This window comes from Hippocampus comes, unplaced genomic scaffold (assembly GCF_001891065.2).
Source record: "Hippocampus comes isolate QL1 unplaced genomic scaffold, H_comes_QL1_v1.1 scaffold514, whole genome shotgun sequence".
Taxonomy (NCBI): domain Eukaryota; kingdom Metazoa; phylum Chordata; class Actinopteri; order Syngnathiformes; family Syngnathidae; genus Hippocampus; species Hippocampus comes.
Window position 1 is genome coordinate 170,557 of NW_017806068.1, and position 12,990 is coordinate 183,546.

General features: G+C 43.2%; 1 protein-coding gene and 1 long non-coding RNA gene across 5 annotated transcripts; both read right to left on the reverse strand.

Annotated features, from left to right (window-relative positions):
• Positions 1 to 233: 233 nt before the first annotated feature.
• LOC109530152 (uncharacterized) lies at positions 234 to 3,886 on the reverse strand. 3 transcript variants are annotated; one of them, XR_002170967.1, is made up of 5 exons: positions 3,800 to 3,886; positions 3,258 to 3,360; positions 2,616 to 2,736; positions 776 to 943; positions 234 to 387 (listed from the first exon to the last, which is right to left on the reverse strand). It is a non-coding gene; the product is annotated as an uncharacterized LOC109530152 (long non-coding RNA). The 3 variants fall into 3 exon arrangements; XR_002170969.1 differs by lacking the exon at positions 3,258 to 3,360 and having other exon boundaries at positions 3,800 to 3,814; XR_002170968.1 differs by lacking the exon at positions 3,800 to 3,886 and having other exon boundaries at positions 234 to 380; positions 3,258 to 3,341.
• A 1,662-nt stretch (positions 3,887 to 5,548) lies between these two features.
• On the reverse strand, positions 5,549 to 11,920 carry zc2hc1a (zinc finger, C2HC-type containing 1A). Of its 2 annotated transcripts, XM_019893718.1 has the most exons (11): positions 11,557 to 11,920; positions 10,495 to 10,568; positions 10,250 to 10,366; positions 9,823 to 9,849; positions 9,251 to 9,392; positions 8,287 to 8,429; positions 7,952 to 8,054; positions 7,747 to 7,822; positions 7,552 to 7,662; positions 6,994 to 7,163; positions 5,549 to 6,461 (listed from the first exon to the last, which is right to left on the reverse strand). In XM_019893718.1, exons 1-10 carry the CDS (start codon positions 11,573 to 11,575, stop codon positions 7,028 to 7,030), a joined length of 948 nt encoding a protein of 315 aa, XP_019749277.1. In that variant the 5' UTR covers positions 11,576 to 11,920; the 3' UTR covers positions 5,549 to 6,461; positions 6,994 to 7,027. The 2 variants fall into 2 exon arrangements, with proteins under 2 accessions (XP_019749277.1, XP_019749279.1); XM_019893720.1 differs by lacking the exon at positions 9,823 to 9,849 and having other exon boundaries at positions 6,164 to 7,163; positions 11,557 to 11,917.
• Between the last annotated feature and the right edge of the window lie 1,070 nt (positions 11,921 to 12,990).

Here is a 12,990-nt window from a genome sequence, read left to right on the forward strand (position 1 = left end):
TGTGTTTCATTAACCTGCCATACAAGTTTTGGGGAATGTGGGAGGAAACCAGAGTACTCGGATGAAAACCCAGGCAGGCACGGGGGAGAAAATCCACACAGGAAAGCCGGAGCCAGAATCGAACCTTGCACCTCTTCACTGCGAGGCTGACCCGCTCACCAGTCGACCACAATGCAAATTGAAAAATGCAGATAAAATCATTTCAGAATTGAATAAACTGTGCAATCCTGTCAGGACACATCTCGACATACTTTAAAAGTGAATCATCATCCCGTAATCTCCAAAAAGAATCTGGTTGTGTGTGGAGCATCAGGAGTGTTTTGTCGGCTGCCACCATGGCAACCATCATATTTGGACCCATGTCTTCAATCATTGCGGACCTGAGAGCTATGGCAAAAACACACACACATTTGTATCATTTTCATGATAATAATCATATCAGAAATACAACAATATGTGGGTCGGAGCTTTTCATGTTTGTGTATTGGAAAAAGTTATCTCAAAATTATCTCTATTTTGCTAGTCTGTAAAAATTGCATTTTGCACTTCATGGAATAAATATAACTTTTTCAAGCTAACCGGAATTTAAACACAACTCTTCAAATGAAGACTGCCACCGCTTGCAGTCAAAGGCTGTTTTTTGTTTGTTTGTTTGTTTTTTAACGCTATAAGTAATAGCTCAACCTGATGGCTTTGTTCTGTTATGCTGCATATTTAAGTAATTATTGCAAAATAAAGGGTCTCAACGAAATAAAATTTGAAAAAAAAAACTCACAATTCCTGTCGTGCTGGAGTCATTTCCTGTTGTCTGTCTGACTTCCTCTTCCTGTCTGCTCTTTCTGTCCTGAGCGTGGCCAGCATACAGGATCGCAATTTCATTGGACTGTCATCAGGCAGGGGCGTAGTTGCATGGATGTGCAAGGGGGCATGGTTCCTCCACTTTCTAAAAGACACGCACGCACGCACGCACGCACGCACACACACACACACACACACACACACACACACACACACACACACACACACACACACACACTGTAGAGGAGGGGATCTGTCCATTTCCTTAAGGCCCTCCTTGGACACAGGTTTTTTTATTTCTTCTCTATAAGGTGGAAGAAGACCCAACACCACGTCGTCTTTTTCTCAGTTTATCACAACGCAACACGAATCGATTCGGGCTTCTGAGAGTTTCAGATCTTGTCAGGAAGCCCCGAAAAAATACAGTCTCACATTTATACAGGCGTAGTATGTTAATGAGGGGCGGGCAATCCTTCCCCTTCTGTAAAAATCAGAAACAAAGAAAGGTCAATGCAGTTCGATCTTGGCATGTTGACAAAAAATCCATACATCCTCCTGCTGTGCATAAATCCCAATCAACTTGACAGCCTTGAGGGACTCAGCAGAGATGGGAGACCAGAAGAAGACACTTGGGGGCTGTTAATCAATCATGGGGGAATAGGATCTAAACTTAACACTACATTCTTTGTTTTAACAGATGTTCAGGAAAGAGACTAGTATCAATAGTACTCATAGCAAGGCGAAATTCCTCAACAATGTTCTACAGTCTTTGTTTCTTTCAGATCCAACTAAAAGAGAGGAATAATTCCTTAACAACACACACACACACACACACACACACACACACACACACACACACACACACTTTGCAGGCATTAAAACAATTACGATTCAACATGTCAGAACATTTTAAATCGCAGAATCAGGTGTGTTTCAGCAGGGATGGATGGAAAACCGGCAGGAAATGGGCCCTTGAGGACCGAGTTTGGACACCCCTGGTTTCCTGAGTGTTGTTCCATGTCATAGTGCAAAGGCACACATACAGAATGTAAACGATGGGAACTTACGTGATGTAAAATCATCTTAAGAGGGTCACTTTCAAAATGGAATACTTAATATGGACTATAATAATTTTTTTAAAATGTACACCGATCGACTAAGACTCATTGGTGGAGACGTAATGAGACAGTGAAAGTGTGGCCAAAATATCACTGGGCAGTTTTCGAGCCAATCTTGCGCTCCGGCAAACTTTTGATGAGGGGAAAACGACTCACAATTTAAGGGAGTGATATAAGCTTATGTGTGCGGTGTGCTATGTTGGTTAATTCCGGCACAACACACACTTTAGTGCATTCACAACATAAATGGCGATTGTTTTCCTTGTCGTGCAGAGGGTGCGTCTCTCGCGTTTTAAGAATCCACTCATTAAAAAAATAATAATAATGTCAATGAGCAAATTTGAAGTAACGAGGCCAGAAGGTGGGCAACGTCCCAACCTCGTAGGATGGTCTCGGAAATTGCAGAGTGAAAAATGAGATCCAAGTGGGAGCTGCAGGAAGTAAATATCACAATACTAGTGTGTGGCGCAGATAGGGCGTGAGGAATTAAAACACACACGCACACACGAACTATCTGTCCATGCGCGGTGCAGCCACGGGAACCCACTTCTGGAGACTGCGAGGTACACTGACATGTGCGGACCGCATCTCCGACAGAGCAGACGGCCGTGCGAGCAGCATCGATAACTCCCAAATAAACCGCGGTGAATATGAATGAAGAATGACCAATGGTAAGTCGTGAGAACGAGTGCAACTCACCGAGACTCGGGAATGGAAGGCGAAGTGTCAGAGCCGCTTCAGTCCCTCCAGTGCGGCCGTCTGACCCTCTCGAGTCGTTTTCAACAACTGGAATTCCTCGTTTATCACTTCCCATTTGACACTCAGAAGGAAAGTGAAATTAAAAGAGCATTTTAGGTGACGCATTTACAGGACCGGTGCCGTTTGTTTAAAGGGTCGTTTGAATCATTTTGTAACAATCTTATCAGCACGCTAGCCTGCTTTATTACATTATGACTCATGTCAAAAATGCTGGAGTGGAATATTTTGAAGTGTCTATATTATTAAATGCGTGTTTCTCCGGGGAGTGCACTCACTGGCTACGATACACCTGCAGCCCACTAACAGCTTACAAAAAGACAACTCGGAGTTGTTTATTTTTTAGCTCTGTATACACAACGGGTTAAATGTGCAAAAACGTGTTTCTTAGCATCTTTGTATGCTTGTCAAGACATCCCGCTATACTTTGCATTACTTGCGTGTCACTCACTCTACTGTGCCTGTGAAAATCGTTTAAAAGTGTTTTAGTCAACCTCTTAAATGCATGGCAAGAAACACAAAACCAAAAATAAATTCAAGGATTTCCCAAAAAGTTGCATCAAATAGAGAATACTTTTGACTGACTTGCTAAAAAGATCTTCTTCTATCTCCCACAAGCATCTTCTGCGCATTAGTCTCCTGCTTCTTCTGCTTCTACCTCTGGCTTCGAGCTGCAGCAGCCAAAGGCCTCTCGCAGAACTTGGAGAGGATTACATGGGAATCGTGCAAACTCACCTCAACAACGCAGTGAGTAAGAACACACGCACAAGACATTGCAGTCCCATAAAAGAGAGTAAAAGTGCAGCGCATCAATCATGCAGACTAAGAAAGCCATCGATTCTTTCCAGCCGCCAGCGCAAAAAAATGCTCCTTGCGAGTGCTCTCATTTTGAATTCATGAAAAGCATTCTTGTTTTTGTTAAACATCAAAAATACCTCATGTTGCCATTTGTTAAACCAAACAATCAAGTTCCACTCCATCTTCTGTATCATCATGAACCATTGGTGCCAATCGCGCATGCGGTTTTTACATCCAGCGTGAAATGTAACATTATTATATCGACACAATTGATGAGTCAATTAACATGACTGCGTTTTCTTTTTTCATAAGAAAGAAAAAATCGTTACCCTGCAGGGAAACGCGTCATGCACTGAGGACACACATAGAGTGCAAAACTGTTCGCCAAGAAACAATACGGTGAGTCAGTTGTTGAGTCTTTAGTCCCATTAAAATTCTCATCACTCATTGTGGTTTCATCAAAGTATTGTCATGAACCAAAAAGATGACATACCTTGGGGGAGTCATTTAGGGTGCACGGCACTGTACTGTAGCGCCCATCCTAAATTTAGATCATCCGGACTTGGATTTATATTCACGTTTCAAAAGTGCTTTTGTACACGTGTGTTCTGCAGGATTTTGTCGGCGTCTTACACAATTTAACCTGCCAGATGGGGAATATAAAACTTAACCACACACAGCAACTGGCCGTATCTGTCCTCAACTCAATAGAGTGCACGTGCTCTTTGAAACTGGTAAGTCCAGACGTTTTTCAATTTCAAACGTAAATATGGATGGACGGGTGGCTAATATATGTGGAATAAAAAAAGTCACCCCGTTAGAATTTCAAACAACGAGCAGTGCAGTCTAAGCAGTTTGCCCTCTGCTAAGGAGGTTGGTTTTCATTGGCGCTTGCTTGTTTGGGGTCACGCTGAACCGCAAGCGAAAGTTCAAGTTTGAAGAGGAAAAAAAAGATAAGAGTCCGGTGTAAACTAGGATATAAAGGAGCATCTTGTGTTTGTCTGTTTTTTTTTAGAGTGAAGAACCCAAAGTGCGGCCAAAGAGGAGGAGGACTGCAATGATAAAAAATCACAAGCAGCAGCGAAAACTCAACAGGGGGACCAAAAGACTTTGCAAAGTTAAGGCAATCTTATCTAGCATGAGCGAGTGCTACGAGATGCTGAATTCGCTGTTAGGGAACACTTGATCGCGGCGCCCCGCGTGGTTTACTTTGACACTCGCCAATTCTTTCGTACGCCTTGATTGCGTTACAACAGAGGATGCTTCCACTTCATTGAAGCTCCCCTGCCAAGTGCCATTTTCTCTTCCGTGTGGTTCTTTTTGGCTCATGTAGAGCAGCTGATTCTTTCGATATGCTAGCAAGCTACACAGCCAATTCAGTGAGATGTCCAAAGGTCAAGCAGAGTTGTTTTATGATTCAATATGGCTCCATTTTGAACACAACTTGCTCAGTCAAGTGTGAAACGGCATTGCAATATGCTGAGCTGTATAATGGGGGGGGGGGGGTGCTTTCACCATTTTAGCGTTTCCGCACATCTAATTAAGGCAGTTGTCACTACATATTCAAACAACCAGATCGCAATCTTCAATGAGCCAAGGCAATCACTTTAGATTACAAAAATCTCAGGGCACATATAAGCAAAGATACCTTTGTACAAACTAATGAATACATCGTTTTCTGATTCTGAACGCCACCCTTTAGGGGGAAATCGCCGGATGAGATGACACGGCAGATCACTCTCTGCGTATGACTGATGCTTTAAAAGCTCATTTTGCCACACATGGCTGAGCGCAAACTCAGACCCGACTCTGTTCAGGGTCAGCACCAAGAAGTTCTCGTGTTGGATGTCTTCATCGCGACGGTAATGCAGCTTGGGCGATTCAACCGTTCGATTGCCACATATGTTGGAAGTGCTAAACTTGCCCCTTTGTGCACAAGAAACCCGCATACACTTTTGATGCATATAACCATTGAAATTGAAAATATATTTATAACCAAAACTATAAAGGTCGTAATTCTTTTGTTGTTATCTTCAATGGACACAAACACAGTTGTATGCTCAACGTTTTTTTTTTTTTTTATTCATGGGGGTCAAATATTGCATGAGGCACACAGACACTTTTTTTTTTGCACACAGTTGTCAATCATTTTCCCTTCCATAAGAATTGACCGTCACATCACTTGAGTCAATGTCGTACTATCCTGTGGTCCGTGTGCCTTTGACGACAGCCTAAAAGTAACGCGAGCTGCATATTCTCCAAGTATGCATGTTACATCTGACCTTATATACCAGAATTTGGGTTTACGAAGCAGCCAAAATGTGTGAAAAATAACATATTCACCTACGCTTGAAGGTGCCAAGGTTATCACCACTCTGAAAGAGACCAATACTCATTCACTATTGATTTACCCATATTGATAGCATTTTAAATAGTCGCGTTTTGAACCAGTTATGACAAATTAGTATGTCCATCATTTCCGGAGTGTGCTCCACAAACAGTAGATGCAGCGAAAGACATTTACTGGTCAAAACTGCATTTGAAACACAGCAGAATCATGAACATGTCACAATAAAGGGAAAACACACAAAAGCAATGCAACTCGGTGCAGATGCAAATAAAAACAGAATGGACTTTGAGTATAATATAAACAAAGTCATCCAGTAAAATTGGGCTGGAATAACAACGGAATAAATAGCTAGTTCAAAAAGGAAAAGGAACGTGTGGGCTTCCCGAGAATGCTACGGTTTGTGTGAAATCTCAGCATTAAAAGTCCAAAAGGTGCTTGGGTCCTAGTCTATTTAAAAAAAAAAAAAAAAACATCGACTCTTTCCTCAGTGGTTAATCATATTGCACTTACGGACAGGAACAAATTCTCATCTGATGAAATTGAGAAGTAGCGGTCGTGACCGCCATGCTTGACTGAGGACTGAGCGACAGAGGGAAATGATGCGCATCTCACAACTGATTCAGCCCACACTTCATATTTTTCCTGTTGTCCCAAAACGCACTGAGTCCATTCCTTCACACCGTCAAGTTCCAGGACGTCCCGTCAAACTAATCTTTTAAATGATAACCGAATTTTATTGTCCCTGATTAATTACAGTACTAATATTTCCAGAGAGTTTCTTTGCCCAAGACTTGGCAGCGAGGCTGGCCGAAGATTCGCCACTATCAAGTGATGGCCGGCGTCTGACGCTTGCACACAATCACCACAAGTCTCCGGTGAACCTCGACAAGGGCCTAGATTGGTTGTTTGTCACCTTTTATTTTGTTAATGGCATTCTGAAAGGTCCGCAAAGTTGCTATAAATAGCAACAGTCACTAAGGTAATAACACTAGTTAAAGTGATTCTAATCTAACAGTGACAAGCAGATATTAAGCAGGCTGCAATTTTTTGCCATGCGTATTTTGACTGAAGGATGCTGGCGACATTGTGCGGAGGAATCAAGCAGTATGTCGCATGTTTGGGAAGTAAATGACGTGACAACATAAATTCTAAACCCACGCGAGGAGAAAAAAAAAGTGTAGTATTCCATGAAGAGGAAATGGACGTCTCAGATACACATCCGTCTGATGCCACACTCGCAGCAGAATTTTGCAGATTCTATGGGGTACCTGGTCCCACATGAGTGACAAAACTTGCTCTTGATTTCACCATTGCCCACGTTGTGACAGCCGTCCACATCATCCCTGCAAAAGTGAACACAATCCGCGTTGGAAAAAACTTCCAATTGCTTTGATTATTGAACATCTAATGTCTTCCACTGACATCGCCTACGCTGCGATTCTTGCCAAGTGTATTTCAAGGGTTATTTCAGTCAATAAAAGTACTATTAAGACTTTGGACACGACTAGTTTTCAAAACGCATTTTCCCATCTGAAATAATGGCAAGCCAAATCCACACTGATACACCATAAAGCAATCATTTGTTTCATTTCAGCTGTGAAGCAGTACATGCTTCTGATTGACACATGGACACCTATGTGCAATACATCACCTAACCACAAGAGGTCAGGAAAGCGAAGCATGAGCTTCCTCCCTTGGAGCTTTTCCTGAGTTGCTGGGGAGTTTGCTCACCTCGTTATGCAAGTGTCTTCTTGTTTCTTCTTGTGGAGCGGTCCTCTTCCGGGCGGAGCGTTTCTCACGGGACCGTACCCAGAGCCCACCACTCGGCTCTTCATTGCCACGCTGACATACACGTCGAAGGGAAATAAATGCAAGAGGAAAAACGGATGATTCCATATTCTAACGCGTCAGTCGGTGCGCACTCACCCAGAAGCGGGGCTCGTCACCCCAGATGTGTTTGTCCTCAGTGAACCTGCAGAGGGGGCCTTACCGGAAGGCACTCCTAGAATAGGAAGACCGTGTGACTCAATGTGACGTCTTGTTCCTCTCGAGCTCGTGACCTCGCGTATCCATCTAACCGGAGGTGCTGAATGTGAAAGTGCTTTCAAAAAAATCTTGATGCGCGTGTTACCGGTAGTCTGGGCAAGGCCCGCTTTTGCGGGCAGACGAGAGGGGGCCGAAGGGATGGTTGACACCGCAGAGTTGACCTTCTTGACAAGGGCAGGCGGCTTGTACTGAGCACAGAGCAGAGTGCAATCAAAAGTTGGATCGCAGAACCAAAGTGAACTGCAACTCCGCCAAAAAAGAAACACATATTTTAGACAGAAAGCTTTGAATTACATACGTCTTAATGCATTTTCATGAATCTATGTTTTAGGTCATATTATTTCCAAGATGTCCAGTGACATTTTTCACAGCCAGGGAACACCCCGACACATACATTGGTGCATATATGTTGAAAAATACCTGCGTGCGAGCAGGCATTTTCTTGACATCGCCCAACTTGTTCTTGTTTCCCATTCTGGAAGCCTGATCCCGACAGAACTTAATGTGTCCTTGAGCGGCGGTTTCGTTGAACCTCCGCTGACAATACGGACACTGGATTAGGTCTGAAGAAGAAATTGAGAGAAAATGTGCATCTAAGTGTTTGGTGGCAATATGAGATTTACAAAGTGTTGTGGCCATGTTTTCGCTTTTACTTTCAAGGTCCCATGCCAAATCCTTTTTTTTTTTTCTTTTAACAAAATCTTGGATGCCTTTTAAGCCGGTTCACCATTTGATGTGGGTTGGAAATACCCAAGATGCCCTTTTCAAGCTATTCTAGGTCCGAAACACTTGGCAGATGACACGGTTGAATTTCACCTGATTATTTGTATTATTTATATCGAAATAAGCTTTGCACCGATTGGTAGAAGACCTACATCTGCATTTGGGAAAGGTGCTGTATTTAGTGAGCGGCAGCTACTTTCGTTTTTCAAAAAATGAGAAAGAAGTTAAGACACAGACAAGATGAGTGGATTTATTGTCCCACTGTTGCCCGAATGGCAAGAAAGGAGCCCGGTCGAAGTCCATCATGGAGTGAATTGAGCTGAACATTGCCAAAGACATGGCTCACACTTAACGCGATTCAAAAACAGCGATTTATGGAAACTTTTGAACCAAGGTATGTGTTTTCAAGCCAGAAATATTTTGCCTCGATACACGTGAGAACAGCCCGGGGGAGAGCCAGAGGGGGGTGCGCTGTTACGCTTACGATTACATAAAGGCCAACCAAGCGATGCACATTTATGATGCATTTGACGATTTGTAAACATGGAATAGGATTAAATTGATCTAAATCGGACATCCGATTTGGGTGAGAGAAAAAAAAAAAAAAAAACGTTTTAAGTCGCAGTCCGAGTTAGTTTCAAGTGTGCCGAATCTGACTTACCTGGGTCATATGAAGGAGGAGGAGGCGGGGGCAAAGGTGCGCCTTCTTTCATGGCCCTCATGCTGGCCTTGGATGCCTGGATGGCCGCGATGAAGTCTTCATGTTTCTTGCGCCAGTTGGATGGCTTCTTTGGGGGTTCCGCCTGGCAGGAGGCAACATTCTGAACATCACTCTGTCATTTCAACAGGTACATACCGGATAGTGTGCGAGTTGAACAGCAACACACAGAGCCTCCGAGAACACTGAAGCGGACTCTCGTGGGTTTTAGGCTCAGACACAGTTCTGATTTGATGGCCGCAAAACCCGATTTTCTCCATGTGTGCCCTCAAAGTGATCACCCAAGCCTTCCAAATCGTTCCTGTTTGCATGGGAGCTAATCATACCATTCAAGTAAAGATGTGTTGTTTGTAGCATAGGAATTTTTAATTCATGCAATTAGAGGCTAGAACGAGTGTAAAGCTGGTAGAGATGGAGGAAGTGGGTCTTAAACACTGTTAGGAAGTAGGCTACAGCTCAGAGATGGATTGTTATCTAAAACAAAAACAAACAAAAAAATAAATAAATCAACTTACTTTGTGAGAAGATGATGAACTTTGGGACTGAAATATAAAGTAGTTGTATTTTTCGTTTTGCAAATGTGGACACCAAGCAAAGGAATGACTTCAATGTTCAATGGGACATTTTACATTAACTTGCATACATTGATGTGATCACGTCAACAAGACAAAGAGCAAGATGGCACTGCTGGGACCAGAGATGAGCATCTTAAAAGATGGAGGGGGCCACAGTTTTTCATCAACATAACCAGGGGTGAACGGTGTTATCACAATTCAGAGCTGAAGTGGCTGAGAAAGCCAAAAAAAACAAAAGCTGCCAACCATTGGCATGAGGTCATAAACACAAGTGGAAATATCGCATGTTCAGGGATGCTTTGAGAGGCCAGTCGGACTCAAATCTGAAACTTTGGAGTCCAGCCACCACATCATTGTGTGACCTTACCTTTGGTTTTAGGGGTTTGAGGGTTGGGATGTCTGTGCCGGCAGCTCTTTGCCTGCTGGAGTCAAAAACCTTCCTCCGTTTGGACGCAGACTTTTGACAGATTTTGGAATGCTTCTCCTGGAGGAAAAAGAGAAACCCTTTCCCAGGAACCACACCAAATACCACCTAACTGCAACTCCCAGAACAAGTTTGCCATTATTAAAATGGCCAGTGTTTCGGAATGTTAGCAATGATGTTGACTTTACCAGAACTTTAGGGAAGAACATTCTTTTACAGGTGTTACACTGCGATAGATCGCCAACAGGAAGGGCCTCCCCATCTGAAAGTGACATATGGAGTCCAAGTTCAACAACATAATATCAATATTTGTTTTTATGAGGCATTGTACTGCAAATTTTGAAAAAAAAACAAAGCTGGGATGCGCAGTCATTGGCATGCGTCAATGATGACAAACTTTTGTGCTGCCTAGCGGTAACAGAATACTCATTTATTCAAGAGCTGCTATCGACAACAACTCACACCCAGTCATCACATCTAAGACTGCTATATGTGCCAGCGCTCAATCTCAAAATGACCCTAGTCTTTCTTCTTTGAGGACATCACAACCGACATTCACCGGCCCACACCAAGCGCCGGAGGCATTTAGACAGCCTTTGAAAGATCGCACAGACCTACTGACAGTGCCTGTTATTACCTACCAGTATGACCTCCTTAGAGTAAATGTTAACATGACTCTGGAGCAGAGAGTTAGATGTAAGCCTTCCAGCCTTATGTGATCAGAGTGCATAAGCAGTTCCTGGATGGACAAATGGGTATTGACTGATGAGACGCTCTTCCATTTTGAGATACAATGAGCGTCAGATCAAAGAATCGCAGGGGTCCTGATCCCTGCAGGGCATCGCGTCCATCTCCAAAAAAAAAAAGAAAAACCCTTTTTTTTTTTACATCGTAATCATTGATAGATCTACTTGTACTGCACAATCTCAACAACGATGTTGACCTTTGAGATTAACTGTATCTATTTAGAAAGAGCGTGGCTGTAAAGAAGCTTGTTTAAATGCTTGTGTCATATGTACAATTAATTGCGAGCACTGATACTAATGACGGCCAGTTCCCAAATACAAACACGTCGATTGCAGTCTTTACCCAACAGCTAGCGTGTACACACCAAACGTTACATTGCCTGGCAGAGGCGAGAACCCAAACAATAGGAAGTCGCTGACAGAATTCACAATGACTGACCGCCCCAAAATCGCAAACTGGAATTTAACACGCAAGGCTAGAGGAAACACCGCAATTTAGCTTACCATTGAACTCGTCCATCATTACCGTTTCTTTTACTTGGAGATGATGCACTTCAGCTGTCCTTACAAACAAGATACTTGTCTTCGCCGATGATGTAAAACAGTTCACCGCTAGACATTTCCTGTTTTGTTAACAGACGCCGGGAGTTTATGGCATTTCATTATTTGAACCTTCTCGGTCCTCGATTTTTGCTCCTCTTTTCACGTCAACTCCTCCCCACCAGACATCCCACCGATAAGCCGAGATCAGACGAAGCCCAAGTAGGGACAAACGTTCGAACAAGTCACAACTCAAGCGTCTCTGCGGCTGATTTTTCACAGCAATATCAGCTCTACTTTAGGATTTATGTTTGAAATTAAATCAAGCAAACATAAATATGACCACCACTGTTACTCTGAACAACTCAATTGTCCAACAAATGTAAATCAAATAGTGAGCGTGATTTATTATTTAGTGGGAGTTTCTTTGCGTCTCGATAGAACCGGCCAGTGGGGAAGTCTCTTGACTCTAATGTTCTTTGGGCTACCAATGGCAACTGGCTTGTATGATGCTAGCAATATGTCAACATCTCAGGATTCCATTGGTTGTTACTGCGTGGTCCGCGTTCATGTAACATGCTCAAGATGAACCAGCAGATGGAGCATGGGAGGTAACCCCTGCTCCTGAACTGGAATGCGGAGTATAAATCGCCTTTTTTTCCAGGTACAGATCTGCAGGATGCTATTATCATTTTGTGTTAGCGTCTCCTGCGCAAACGCTTTTTCTCCAACCTGAACGTATACACAAAGCAAACACTTTTGCAGCTGTTTTGCACCTTGAGCACATATGTGTCTTATGAATGGAGTTACTGACAAGCAGCTGCTTTGAGGGAAGGCTGTGTGGGCCTAACAAGAGAATCACTGTTCTCCACTGCACACACACGTCACACAAACGGACACACGCTGTTCACCATTTGTTTGACAAACGCAACGATCGTAGTCTTTATTTTGAAACGAAAACCGGAAGCATACATATCACCCCGTCGCCACCTTGACATTGACGCTGGTAAACCTATTTGAGAGTGTGACGAGATTTGCCGAGGTACTGCTCCTTCACCTGATGTACTTGACCCCACATGTGAATATTTGGACGCCTTTTTAAAGCTTTACAGGTACCGCTTAACAATTCAAACTGCTCATGTGATGCAAAATGACGTGATGTAAACAACGCAAGCTGTGTTTGCAGGTTCAGCGAGGGGCCTTCCACCGCAGACACGCATGTCGGTTTATTATTGCGATCAATGTGCGCGTGGCTTTAACCTGCACGCACATGTTCACATGTAATCGTTTTGTACTATGCGTATTATTACATTTCGCCAAACAACGGTATGCATTTCAACGCCTTCTTTCTGTATTTTATGATTGATTTCTAAGCGGTAATACCAGTTCACTGACGGC

What these genes read in the sequence shown, in the direction of transcription:
- zc2hc1a (XM_019893718.1), bottom strand. An exon ending in TCCTCCTTCATATGACCCAG is followed by an intron (nt 8,430 to 9,250) that starts GTAAGTCAGATT and finishes TTTCTTCTTCAG; the next exon opens with ACCTAATCCAGTGTCCGTAT. An exon ending in AAATGCCTGCTCGCACGCAG is followed by an intron (nt 8,055 to 8,286) that starts GTATTTTTCAAC and finishes CTCTGTGCTCAG; the next exon opens with TACAAGCCGCCTGCCCTTGT.